This window comes from Durotheca rogersii, assembly GCF_024521655.1.
Source record: "Durotheca rogersii strain YMJ 92031201 chromosome Unknown GGS23scaffold_3, whole genome shotgun sequence".
Lineage (NCBI taxonomy): Eukaryota > Fungi > Ascomycota > Sordariomycetes > Xylariales > Xylariaceae > Durotheca > Durotheca rogersii.
The window spans coordinates 1957094-1970590 of record NW_026251234.1 but is presented as its reverse complement, the minus strand read 5'-3'; the positions used below and the strand labels follow the sequence as shown (position 1 = coordinate 1970590).

At 55.8% G+C, this 13497-nt stretch overlaps 3 protein-coding genes across 3 annotated transcripts; all 3 read left to right on the top strand.

Annotated features, from left to right (window-relative positions):
• Positions 1-120: 120 nt before the first annotated feature.
• GGS23DRAFT_593612 (uncharacterized protein) lies at positions 121-1021 on the top strand (the record flags this gene model as incomplete). The annotated part of the gene is made up of 3 exons (XM_051518050.1): positions 121-285; positions 418-540; positions 611-1021. The coding sequence occupies 3 exons, from the start codon at positions 121-123 to the stop codon at positions 1019-1021; spliced, it is 699 nt and encodes a 232-aa protein (XP_051375590.1).
• Positions 1022-4065: 3044 nt separating this feature from the next.
• On the top strand, positions 4066-5963 carry GGS23DRAFT_603090 (ATP-NAD kinase; the record flags this gene model as incomplete). Its single annotated transcript, XM_051519430.1, has 2 exons — positions 4066-5419; positions 5479-5963. The coding sequence occupies 2 exons, from the start codon at positions 4066-4068 to the stop codon at positions 5961-5963; spliced, it is 1839 nt and encodes a 612-aa protein (XP_051375589.1).
• Positions 5964-10359: 4396 nt separating this feature from the next.
• GGS23DRAFT_293345 (uncharacterized protein) lies at positions 10360-12646 on the top strand. The gene is made up of 4 exons (XM_051512664.1): positions 10360-10644; positions 10715-10826; positions 10924-11399; positions 11451-12646. The coding sequence occupies exons 1-4, from the start codon at positions 10442-10444 to the stop codon at positions 12529-12531; spliced, it is 1872 nt and encodes a 623-aa protein (XP_051375588.1). The 5' UTR covers positions 10360-10441; the 3' UTR covers positions 12532-12646.
• Positions 12647-13497: the final 851 nt, after the last annotated feature.

Sequence of the window (13497 nt, the reverse complement as noted above, 5' to 3'; positions counted from 1 at the left end):
TATGTCCAGCAGCCCAGTAAGCAGTTGGTGGCTCCAGAAAAAAAAAAGTTCAAGCATCACCTCACCTCCACGCCTACACCAAATCCGTAACTAAGGCGGGCTATCGTGAACTCGGTCGAGATGGCTGCTGGAACTGCGCCCGAAGCCTCGCTATCCCACCTCCCCAATGCAGACGGATCTGCTACATTCGCCTATGCTGGCTATACTGTGGTCGGGGCAGTGAATGGGCCCATCGAGGTGCAAAGACGAGACGAGCTCCCGGAGGAGGCGGTCGTCGACGTGATCGTACGACCAGCTGCAGGGGTTGGAGGTTCGACTTCCTTCGAGTAATTTACTGAAGCTTATTTAAACATCGCTGAACGTCCTTTTTTTTATTCTCTAGGTACAAGAGAGCGGCACCTGGAGTCCCTGGTGCAGTCGACCCTGCGCCAGATCATCCTCGTCAACAACTTCCCGCGCACTCTGATCCAGGTCATCCTGCAAGTCACCACGGCTCCGGAGAACGAATATGTGAACACCAAGGTCGTCCAGGCCAGTTCGGTACGTCGCATACTTCCCGGGAACGCAACACGTTGGCGATGGGGAGGATGCTGACTGCGTAATGCTTTAGAATCTGCCTATTCTACCTGCTCTGCTGCAGACGGCCGTACTGTCCCTGCTCTCCGCCGCCGTCCCGCTGACGGCGACGCTGACGTCGACCTCCTTGGCCATCCTCGCCGACGGCGGATCGAGGAACATCGTCGTCGACCCTTCGCCACGAGAGATCGAGACCTCGCAATCGTTCCACGTCTTCTCCTTCACCTCGCACGACGAGTTAGTACTTGCCCAAAGCGAGGGAATCTTCACCATGAAGGAGTGGGACGATGGGTATACCCTCGCCCATCGTCAATGCTGCCCGACGGGCAACGTCGACGACGGCGATACTTTGATGGACGATGACGGCCCGGCCGGCGCGGACTTGAAGCATTTCACCCGATCGGTTCTTGAGGAAAAGATAGCCTCAGATTTGTATTGGAAGTGATCAAAACTCGCCTCAACCTCCTTTTCGATTGTGGAGCCTTATTCTCCTGTGTTGACCTTTGTACCACGGGGCGCGCCCTGCGAATATGACTGGCTGGATTTGCATGGCGGGGGCGCCAGACCGCTGGTCTGTGTCGCTCGGTTACGCCTCGCGCCCCCAAAGGGAATGCATTGATGCGAGGAAGATGTTCAGGATCTCCTGCCAGATGTGGTGGATCAACCGGCTGGGTTGTCGGTCCTTGTCTGTGTACTACTGTGGCAGATGTTGATCCAATGGAGTTTTTTGGCAGTCGGGTGGATAAGCGCTGTTCCTCCTAGTCAGCTCTGGATCAGGTATGGACACTGTGCCAACGCTTGCCGAGGGCTTGACTGGTCGAGCTAGGTTTATTAACGACTCCTACAGGGCTACCTACGCCTAGGAACCGCGCCGATAAAATAAGGGCGTCGTTTCATCCTCCCGCTCGCTCACCACTATATACATCCCCGAGTCCGAGTGCAGTAGCAACGAAAAAGACACAGGCAAAAAAAAAAAAAACATGGCGTTCTTTCAGCAGCGGCAGCAACAACAGTGTCGAGTGTTTTGCAAGTAGTCGCGTGTGTAGCTGGTAGCGATGGTTCGTCGGCCAGGACTGTTGCCAAGTGCCGACTCGCGCCGAAGAGACAAAAGGGACAAGCTCGCTAGCCTTTGGGGGGGTATTCTGTGATCCAACGGGGACTGTGCTCCGGGAGAACGGGCGGCTAATGATCACTTCGGGATGTGTGATCTCCGCCAGGGAGGGCGTTTTGCTCGGCGGAGCGCCAGACGCAGGATTCGTTCTCAAGTGAGGCCCCAAAACAACTCGGTATTATGCGGTGCAGATCAAGGAGGCTCAAAGATCCCCGCGGGCCATCCCAGCGATTGACCAGTTGGACGAGGAGGCGATACGAGATAGCGACAAGCTCCTGCAAGAAGCTTCTGCGGGCCCTGCGTTGCGGGCTGGAAAGATGAGACGAGTCTAGAACCCCCTGACGCGTCGTTTCGCTTACCTCCCCCTCCCCTGTCTGAGGATTGCGACGTGAGACCTGACGCGAAGACGCATCGCGGAATCCGTTGAGGAAAACAGGAGAAGCCCAGTATGCGGTGGGTCAAACCGGCGGCCACGTATTGTCTCCTTTTTAGTTGCTCCTGTTCATGATTCCCGAAAGACCTGCATCGTGGGCAGCCTCCCGCTTCGACATTGGCTAGTGTTTTTAGACAGAAGGAAGAGTCGCGGCGCACAGCTTACTCTTATCTCTCGCGCCCTCACTACCACCTACCTACCAAACCGCGTACGAAGCCATCCATGGCCGATTTTTACATAGGTAGCCAGGCTATGAGCGCTTCGTGCGTGCATCCTCCCTCTTCCTTCCTGCTGCACCCCTCCCCTCCTCCACCCCTTTCATCCTGCCTCTTTTTTTTCTTTCCAAATTTATCCGTGGCTTTTTTTTTTTCTTCTCTCGCCTCTGTTTGAGCCGAGTTCCCGTCGCTGCACGAGCACGCCTTCATGTACCCGCGTACCCATGTACGTTGCTAAATGTCTGTACCTGGGTACGTACTTGGCGACCCCACCTGGCCTGTCCGGGACCCTTACCAGGCCCCACCTAGCTGCTACTCCGCAGTCCATGCGCGGAGTCCCGAGCCTGTTGGAGCAACCTCTCGACCAACCTCAGCATCCCCACCTGACGGTCCTCCATCTCCATTGCCTTATCCGCCCCGAGCACAGCTATGATCTAATCGTCCTAATAAGGATGCCAGATTTGGCACGAAATAAGAGAGAGAGAGCTTCTCCGGTGTCCTGTCTCTGAATCCTTCAGTCACCTAGACCCAAGCCTCTTTTCTCCTTTTCGTTCCTTTCCCTTCAAGCTGTTCGTGTGGTAGAGCTCTGGAAGTTCTTGCAAACTGACCTCCCGCAGTCTTTGCATCTAGGACTTATTCCTGAGCCTGGCAGCTTCGTCTCCCTAATCAACCATCCATCTAACCCTCGTTCCCCACTCCTTCGTTATATATATAATTTCCTTCGTCGTAGAGTCGAACTAGAGTTCCTCTGTCGTTACTTATAATAGGCTTGCTGCACATAGACCTCCGCACTCATCTCGTCTTTCGTCTCCATCCAGTCGTTGCGTTCGTCGGACCTCCATTAACCCAGACGCTCACGGCCTTCTCCCTGTCCGACATATCTCCTGCCGGCCGTCCCAGCTATACACATCGACCTCGGCCTTGTGGCTGCCGCCGTTTAATACCATACCTAGTTCAATTCGTCGAATCGAGCGGGATCTCGCAGCATTCGGACCTTGTCCTCGACGACACAAAAGGTAGCCAAGACGCCGCACCCACGAGTTGCCACCAATTCCGTCTCCCGGGGGATTACCGCTGCGACGGCATCACAAGTCACGTACCGTCACTCGACATCGCAGGGTTAGCGCTCCGTTTGGGAATAGTCTTGTAAGTGTTCTCGATCGTGATTTGCCCAAGCGGGGGCAGCGCTTATAACAGTCCTGCTCGAACCTGTTATCGAGTGCATGCTGGGCTGCGCGCGTGTGGGGGGCTCCAGGCCGGCCGGTACGGGCCCCCCTCGCGCTCGTATGCGCGTCTCGTGCTGTCTCGCTGTTGCTGGGCAGAATGAAGGTTGCGACGGGGAAGACGGCGAGCTGACCAGAGACCACATTCTAGCCCGCAGTGCCGAGTCGTCCGCCTTCTCTCCGCATCCTCGGGCTCATTAGTCAGACCAAAGCCACAGCTGTCGAATCACGAAGCGGCCGGCCCCTCCTAAGCCGTCCTAATCTGAATCCCAGCGCAATCCTGCGTGGGTTCGGAAATAGCACGCACGCACAGCGCAGCGCAACCCACCTCCACCCCGAGATTCAAGAGGTGTGTGCAGCGGCTTCGGCTTTTCCTGTTGGACCGTACCGAGTAGGTCGCGCACGTATTCTCGCTCTCTCGCTCTCTCGTCTGTACTTGGGTACCACGCACAAGGAGCCTGTGGAGCTATGGCTTATTTAGGCATGATGACCTCGCCCAGCACCGGGATGGGGGTTCATCCCACATTGAGCAAGCCCGGTACCAGCAGCGCTGCGCAGGATTCTAGTGCGGTCGAAGTAGCTGCTGCAGCTGACAGCGACGGGGGCGTCGGGATCGGTGTCGGGTCCGCTACCACCAAGGCATCTCCCAGCATTCCAGGCCCCCTGCGACAGTCCATATCCACCTCCTCTCCCACAAACTCCGACGCCCCAGCGTCTCTTCCCTCCCACTCTCGCCCGCCGCTGCACAATGCAGATTGCGACGACGCCAATGCGGAGCCCGTCGCTCTCACCTTAAAGCCCTCAGACGCTCTCTCCCAGGCTCAATTGCGTGGCCACCGTAAGAACGCACCCTCGGTGGAATCTGTCCCTCGCCAGACCATCATGAAAGCGCTCGCCTCGGTCGCACGCAGCAACAAACCCGAAGCGCTCTCTCTGAACGGCATGTTATCGGCACACAGCATGGCTGACAAGCGCCCTACCTCGTCGCAGCAGCTCTCCGACGCTCTATCGGAGCTCGCTGCCCGCAACCTGACCCCAACCACCGCCTTCCCTTCACTGCAATCGCCCTGCTTCTACCACAACCGCTTCGACGACGCCGTCGACATCGAGAAGGTGCTCGAGGAAATCAAGAGCGACGAGTGGATGTCGCACTCGAGGCTCGTGCAGACCGCCACCGGCGTGCGCGAGGTGTCGAAGCAGCTGCAGCGCCGGCCCATCCGCCGCGCCGTGCGTAGCGTCATGATTGTCACTAAGGCCCGCGACAATGAGCTCGTCTACCTGACTCGGGAATTGACCATGTGGCTGCTCCGCACCCCTCGCTACGGCTCGGACATTGGAGTCACCGTCTACGTCGACGCGAAGCTGCGCAACTCGAAGCGCTTCGGTGCTTCCAGCATCGTCGACGAGGATCCTCGCTTCGAGTCCATGCTCCGCTACTGGTCTCCCGACCTCTGCTGGAGCCACCCCGAGAGGTTTGATCTAGTCTTGACCCTCGGCGGGGACGGGACCGTGCTGTTTACGTCCTGGCTCTTCCAGAGGATTGTCCCGCCCGTCCTGTCTTTCAGCTTGGGCAGTCTGGGTTTCCTAACGAGCTTCGAGTTCGAGAAGTACAAGCAGCATCTCAACAGGATCATGGGCGACGAGGGCATGCGTGTCAATCTTCGCATGCGATTCACGTGCACCGTCTACCGTGACGGCGCCAAAGGCCAAGATATGGAAGAGGGCGAACAGTTCGAGGTCCTCAACGAGCTCGTGATCGACCGCGGCCCGTCTCCCTACGTGTCTAACCTGGAGCTCTACGGCGATAACGAGCTGTTGACAGTTGTCCAGGCGGACGGTTGCATCTTCTCCACTCCCACCGGTTCGTGCCCCTCTCCATTGCTTGCCTGATTGGCGTAACAGGGCTAACTTATCGGATAGGATCGACGGCTTACTCGCTTTCCGCGGGCGGGTCCTTAGTCAGCCCCGACCTGCCTGCTATTCTTCTTACCCCAATCTGCCCGCACACCTTGTCCTTCCGGCCGATGGTGCTTAGCGATACGATGCTTCTTCGTGTTTCCATCCCGCGCAACTCGCGTGCTACGGCCTACTGCGCCTTCGACGGAAAGGGCCGAGTAGAACTGAAGCAAGGTGACTGCGTAACCATCACGGCGTCCCAGTACCCATTCCCTACTGTCATGCGCACCGGAACCGAATGGTTCGACAGCGTGTCGCGCACACTCCAGTGGAACACGCGAGCCGCGACCCAAAAGGGCTTTGACAGCAAGTCGTCGGCCCAGGGTGGCTCCAGCGAGGAAGACGAACCAGAATGGGACATCGACACGGACTCGGCATACTACGCGAGCGAAGACGGCAGCAATAGCGCGAGTCCTTTACGAAGACAGATGAGCCTCTTGGGCATGTAGAGCATAGACTTAGAGGGTGATGGGACCAAGTTAGATGGCGGGATGATCGCCCAATCCAGCCAAATTTTTTTTCTGCATATACCTATATAGCGAGGAAGACGTTCGGGTGGTCTCGATACGCCTCTCGGGAGTTCATGGGCGCTTGACAGAGGGAATGGGAAGTCGGGGGACGCATGAAGTCAGCAGGTCCCATTAGAGAAGTGGCTATTTGGTTTATTATTTCTTGGGACACGATTTTACCTTGTCGGGGAACAGCATTTACGTTAGGAGAGCAGGTGATTACACATCGGTTTCTTCGCCAGTCGCAATGATGGCAGACTAGGCTAGCCAGCCAGCCCCCTCACGAATAAGAATCATGAGGCACACATACACGTTCAAACTCGAGCGATCTCGTAGGAGTGCGAAGGAGCGCAGGTCAATTCGCTAGCCGTATCCTCTCGATCTGTCCAAGGGAACTCGCGTATCGTATAGAAGCCGTAGGAATCGTGCCAGGCTGGCACGGACGGAACCGTAGCTTTGGCTACAAATCAGCTTCGAGACTAGGCAGGGCGTATCTCATGACGTTTATTTGCATGGATCGGTAACGCGCCTCCCAACTCCCATTGGGCAACGTGGACGGTACGTGGGAGACCGGCGATACCATCATCACGCTTTGCCCCCAGCTAGGTTCTCACGCAATCCTACCCCTCTCCCTAGTTACCTAGGTATATATGAATGAACTCTCTGCTTATGGCCTCCAGCTTCTTTACTCGGTGGGGGCACGCCTAATCGTAGGTAGATAGACAGACATAGGTAGGTAGACCTGGATATACCTACCTGGCTATGCTAGTCAAAAATACCTACTATAACGTAGGTAGATTCGGGAGGTAGACACGCGAGCGGGTAGCATGCGTATGCACGTAGCGATGCGCTGGCTAGAGTGCTGTGGCGCCGGAGTGCCGGAGTGACTCCTCGTCGAATCCGGCTTTTCGGGTTCGCAGCGAAGGGAAGAGAAGAAGAAAGATGACGGTGGCAAGCGCACAATTACAAATTCGGCACTTCGTCCCTCGACTCCCCTTGCTTCTCCCGGTCCCTCCTTAGTCCTGCGAGGTGATGAGACGTGGCTTGCAGGAGGCCAGAGGAGGCCTTTCCCTCCTCCCACGCTGCGGCTTTCGATCACCGCGTCGCTTCTGGGCTAACCAAATACACGTACCTACCCACCGACCGCATGGATGCGGCGATTTCCTGGTCCTCTCTGGGCCGAGGTGTGGACCGCGCGTGCCGACGGTGCGATGCGGCGGTCGAGCAGGGCGGCGCCCTCAATGTCTCGGTGTGGTGAAGGGACATAGGCGAGGCGTGGAGCGAGAGCGAGAGAATGGAGGGGACGATCCGGGACGTCGGCCAGTCTCTTCTTGCCTACATATCCTCCCCTAATAGGGAGGCGCCTCCACCTATGTCTTCTTCTATCATCGACGCACGAGATACGCCCTCTTCTCACGCCAATACCAAACCACCAAGAGCCCATCTGCGTTTGCACGCCCTATGCCGGGGGCTAGCTTCGCGAACGAACTCTCAAATGGTAAGGCACGGTATAGGCGGTATTGCAGTACTACGGGGGTTGCTCCGGACCGGCAAAGGCGCTCGGCGGACGAACGTTCTCGACGAAGGCTGCGCAACCGAGTGTATTATGGTTGCGGCTGGCTACCTTAGGAAGACTCCATAGCTAGGTAGGTACCCAGTAAATACGAGCCAATAAGCGCTACAACGCCTTATCCTAGAAGCATCAGAGAGTGGAAGATAAGGAGTCTACAGATCAGCCCAACTAGTCCCCTGAACCTCACCCCAAAGCGGGTCGCGGCTTCCTAAAGATTCTATTGGCTCTTTCCTACGACCTTACTCCACTAGTTGGTTGGGGTAAGATCCTTTTGATTACTTAAGCCTCTACCACCGCCACCACCAAGTCAACTGCACCACCAAGTCAACTAGCACCACCAAGTCAACTACACCACTAAACCACCACCACCAAACCACCACCACAACCACCACCACCACCACCACCGATTAGTTAACTATTACCCGAATGCTTCTAGGGCAACTTTTAATCGCGAAAAAGAATAAATCAAGTGCACGTTCGTACGGTAGTTAGAAAGGAGAATTTAATAACCCTTGTACGAAACAGGGATAAAGTTTGGTTGACAGGGAAAAAGCTCGGCAAAATCGCCTAATCCGGTTAGAGGTTGGGGTGAGGTACAGGGGACTAGTTGGGCTGATCTGAGACCTCTGCCGGCGGAAGAGACACCTAAGGTAAGTACCTAGGTACCTAAGGTAGGTGGTTGTGGTAAGGAAGTTAGGGGGGGGACAGGGGGGGGTTGAGGTTAGGTGCCCTAGGTGCTCACATAAGCAGTGCCCTCGCCGTACTTTACTATGCGCACCTACGTTCTTGGTTCATAACAATCGGCGTCTCCCTCCTATGTACCTACCGAACGAATCCAGGTTGGAGGGGATTAAACCATTAAAGTGCGTACATTAATAGGCACTTTCGTTGGCGCTTGAGGTACCGACCTAGAGGTAAGCCACCTAAGGTACGAAAATATGTCGAACATGGCATAGACGCATACCTAATGTGCTAGCCCCTTATGCAGTATTTGAGACGGGTGGGATAAAAACGCGTCCCCACGACATACCTAGCAGCTTGTAGAAGACAGAGGAAAACTCGAAGGGCCACCTGCATGCTATGTTGATAATTTCGCTACATCTAGCTATGCGGCTGTCCTCATGCCCTTATAGGATTGGCGTGTCTTACGGGCGGACGGGAGATTGCTGTCTGCATTGGCGCTGCGACTTTGTTGATTCTGGGGGTCTTCGATTTATGTCTGTAGGCAGGCACATGCCTATGTAGGTACCTAATGTACCTAGGTCTCTCCTAACTTAACCCCTGCGTCATGCACCTCGTCGGTACGAGGTAGATGAGCGTAGGCACCTGACCTACTTTTAACGTGCCGAAGGGGATTTAGAAATTAGGTGCTACTAGAAATACCTGGTTCCGCGTCTATGAGAGGTACCTAAGGTAGGTCTTGTTCCAAATAAAGATTCCGCTGACCTTAGGTGCAAATCCGGGAGAGGGCTTGTCTCTCCGTGAGATTACTACGGGACATGCTTGAGCCGAAATGGGCCCTGCCGTGGCATAGCTACCTATAGGTAGGCATGGGACCGCACACACATACCTATAATATATGTATACATAAAGCTGCCCACTGCTTGTTTTTTTTTTCTGGCGAGCACGTCGTTGCGGCGTGTACCTCGCACAACAACAGGAAGACAGAACTATGCAATAGGGCGGTCCCGCAGAGATCTTTCGTTCTCGGTTCCCACGCATCGCGTAGGCCTCAGGTACTATAGTACACATAGAGATGGGAGAAGAGGAGAAGGGTTGGGAAGTCGGTGGTAGGAAAATAGTAGGTTGACTTACTACCTAACCTGCCTATTAGCGATTTTGAAGTAAATTCCTTGGCAGGAAACGAGGAGGAAACTGCCTAATTACAGGCTTAAGGAGTCTACAGGTGCAGCGTTACACGAACCCTAATCGATGAAATAGATCTATATTAGGTACCTGATATATTTCGCTGCATGCCGCGTACTTGAGACAATTTCGGTACCGCATGCTGGCTCTGCTTTGCCGAGAGATTACATGTACACATATATATCTAAGTACATGCGTCAGGTATGCCTCGGGCACTTTAGGTACCGTAGGTAGTATGTACCTACAGGTAGGTAGGTAGAGGTAGGTAGGTAGGAACGTAGGTAGGGAAGTTCTGGCTACCTGCCGCGGGTTGTTGCGGTATGCAATTTGGCGATTTACCGCAGTGTTGCTGCTTCGAAGTAATGACGATGGGCAACGGCGCGAGTAGCCATAGCGAGGGCCCCGGCAACTCTATTCATATCATGTCGGCCTGCTGCGTCGACAGCATTCTTTGCCGTGTTTTGATCGCGGGCTGAAGAATTTTATCGACTTCGACCCCCGTCCACCGGGAGATGTCACGCCCTGAGTAAATAAGTTACCCTTTTCGGTCGGGCAGGTACGCGATGGGGGCTGTGATTGGCCAATGGCGCATGTGGCCCGAGCTCCACTGCGTCGCCCTCGTCGAGACGCGGTCGTGATTGATTACAAGGAAGCCTCGACACGCCTCCCCACGGCAGAGGTCCCACCTTCCTACGTTGTGCCGCTCCCACTACAACTCCTCCTCCCGCACCCATTCGCCTCCCTCTTCTCTCCCTCTCTCCTCTTAACCCTGCCTCTCAACCATCATCACCACCACACGTCTACTCCCCCCTAACCAACCACCCGTCCCGTTCTCGACGTCACAACGAGAATCACACGCGTATTCCACCGGGGGCTTGTCTTTCGTTTCTCTCTCCGTCCTCTCATACTACCCTCGCCTGGTCTACACACGTCCGTGTATGATGCAGATCTAGAATAGAATTGCACGATTGGTTTTTCTATGTCACCACCCCCCGCCGCTTCCGTCCTCGCCATGGCGGCTACCAACGAGACTTGCGATTCTCGACTGTCCGTCAGCTCCCAGGGCAGCAATCCCGACGCCTCTGCCCTATCCTTCGAATCCTCCTTCCGCCTAGAATCCGGCTACCCAACCTACGATACTGCCACGGAGAAGCACCCCAAGGGCAAGCGGAAGCGAACCACGTGCGTACCTATCCAGAGGCGGGGGGCACTTCGATGACCTGTGTGCTAAGTGTTGCTTGCTATCGCGTAGGACCCAAGATAAAGCTATTCTCGAAGCCGCGTACAACGCCAACGCCAAACCCGACAAGGCGGCGCGTCTCGATATCGTGAGTCGCGTCTCGCTTAACGAGAAAGAGGTCCAGGTTAGTGAAGTGGCCGTTGGTGGCAGAGGCGCGCTGCGAATCCAGCTAGGGGGGTTACGTGTTTCTGAACTGGTTCTGACCCGTCGCTTTTGTATAGATCTGGTTTCAGAATCGCCGTCAGAATGATCGACGAAAATCGCGCCCACTGACCCCGCAGGAGATAGCAGCGCTCCGATACGGCGGCAATGTGCAAATCTTGTCAGCTGAATCAACGTCCACGTCCATTGTCGCGCCCAATTCGCCTGAGCAACTGGGTATCGCATGCGTTGGGGATGAGAGAGGTCCTGATGCTGAAAATTTGCTCGCGGGCCCGCATGATATCCCACCTCAACGTTCTCTTCAGTCTTCCCCGAGACCTGGTGATGTGGAGCACGGTGTTGCTGAAAAGGTAGCGAAGCCGGACGCCGGACGCCCTGAGGTGGGCACACCGCCGTCGCGAAAATCCGAGCCCGAGGGCCGCATGTTCTCTCAGACCTCCCCGGCCCCAGCCACCTATTTGGCCAACAGACGGAGCCTGGCGAGCTCCTTCTCCACCCCCTCTACTTTAGGACAACGCGGGGATGACTCTCTCAGGTTTGTCATGTCCCCCCCTGGTGTAGGCATGGGTGTTAATCTTCTCAATAGGGTGGAATCATTTTCGTCATCTCTTAGCTCGACCAGGAGTTCTCCTGCCTCTATCCTACCGCCGCTCTCGTCCTCGTCTTCCAAGATTCGGCTGTCGCTCTCCTTGGAAGGAAAAGCTGAACTGGTGTCTGCTCAACCCTCCCCTCCGCGTCCAACCCGCTCGCAGCTGCCGGCCGATACGGATACCTTGCCGCCGGTCCGCATCAGCCGGACTCTTCACAGAAGCCGGAGCGCTCTGTCCGGAGTCACGCTTCCACCAATCTCTACTCTTACCGCCCACCTGCCTCCCCAACTGAGCCGCGGTCGGTCACGGGATGTCCATGCCTGGGAATCCTGCTGCGAGGCTGATACCCGCGATGAGCTAACAAAACAGGCAGAGAATGAGTCCTCGGGTTCCGCCCTCGCTGCCATTAGCCTTTTGCGTTCGAGTAGCAGCTCGGCAAGCCTCAGCAACCTAATTCATGGCCAGAGTTCCACGAATGTTCTGCAGTCTAACCCCGGCAAGCGTAATGCGCCTTCCAACAAGTCTTCGCAGCGTGGAGTGACGAAGAAACCCAAGCTGGCTCGGGCGAGCAGCAGCGTCGCTCGCATGCAAAATCTGCCGCCCGTGTCGCTTTTGGACAAGCGCGCCGGCGAAGGCCCGGTGGAAGGACTGGGTGCTGAAAAGAAGCCGGCGAAAGGGGGCATCTCCATTATCCCGAGCCCACTAGGCGGTGACTCGGATAAGGAGAACTGGAGCCCGGATGAGGAGGGCAACACTCACCGCCGACGGCCGCTACCTTCCCCCAAAATGCCACCGCAGGTTCTGGAGGGCAAGAGCAATCCCCGCCGCATCGGTCGCATTTTCGGAGAACAGGGTGGCTTGGGCAAACGACCGCTTTTCGGAACTCGAGCGAACACGGCGCCGGTGCCACGGCAGATGCGAGATCTGATGATATTCGAGGATAAGGAAACCATTAAGAGCGGGAAAAGCGACGAGGAAGTCGAGCGTTTTATGCGAGGCGAGGTCAGCCCTAGCAAGCGCGGCGATATGGACTGTGTTGCCGGGCTGTTGTCTCTAAGCCAGGGGAATTGGCGCTAAGAAGCCATAGGCACAGCGCAATCCGTGATTCTAGTTCCCTCTTCGAGGAGGAATTTGTGCCCGGACTCCTTCCCGTCATCGGAGAAGCAGGGCGAATCGTAATACGGAGCTACTTGGGACTCCACTGCCGAGATTAAAGTGCTAGTTCCCCTGGCGGTGTATCGTGTTAATATGACGCGACGACGTTTTTCTTTACTGGTTCGAGTTTCATATCCGGTAGAGACTTGGGCATGTATGCTCCTCGAGGGGTTGGCTTTGACCCGGGTCGGCGTTTTAGGGTAATGAGGGAAAAGGGAATGGGCCGGGGCGACGGCGGCGGGGCGGAAAGGCGGGAGAGACGGATGGAAAAGGGTGTGTGCGCTCTCGCGCGCGCGCGCACACACACACACACACACACACACACACACACGCATAACCCCTAGTCTTACGAACTTGACGGCCAGCCAAGATGTTGAAGCAAGAAAAGAGGAAAAAAAAAACAAAAACCAACCTAGTTCCTCCATTGCTCGAGGCGGTTGGTGATACATAACCTGTTGGAGCTATTCGCCGGACACGTTCCGGGAAAAGGAGTCGGCGGGCAGAGGGTTTTTTTTATATTTAATTTTGTATTTCGGTTCCCTTTGTTTGTACCATCTCTTCACCTTTGCTTGTTGTCGGGTAGGAAACTCGGGCTGTTGGGCTTGGCCGAGCCCCTCTCCCCTTTCGATAGCTCCCGTAGCTTGCTTAGCTGAACGTTTTTTCACACCCGCGTTCCCTTTTGCGTATGTGCGACCAGGACGGGGGACGATTTGGGAGTTATAGTTTCTATGTGAGGAAAGATGGTCAGATGCCAGGTCGAACTACGCGCTACGACTTTGACCGGCAAAAGCTAGCTAGTAGCACCAGCCCTTCCTCCCTTTCTCCCGGCGCAACGCAGTATCGCCGACTATTAGGTGATCGGTGTCCCTAAAGAGAGACAACACTCTA

Coding starts and splice junctions, on each gene's coding strand:
- GGS23DRAFT_293345 (XM_051512664.1), top strand. CDS start 10,442: ATGTCACCACCCCCCGCCGCTTCCGTCCTCGCCATGGCGGCTACCAAC. Junction 10,645..10,714: donor GGCAAGCGGAAGCGAACCAC/GTGCGTACCTAT, acceptor GCTATCGCGTAG/GACCCAAGATAAAGCTATTC. Junction 10,827..10,923: donor TTAACGAGAAAGAGGTCCAG/GTTAGTGAAGTG, acceptor GCTTTTGTATAG/ATCTGGTTTCAGAATCGCCG.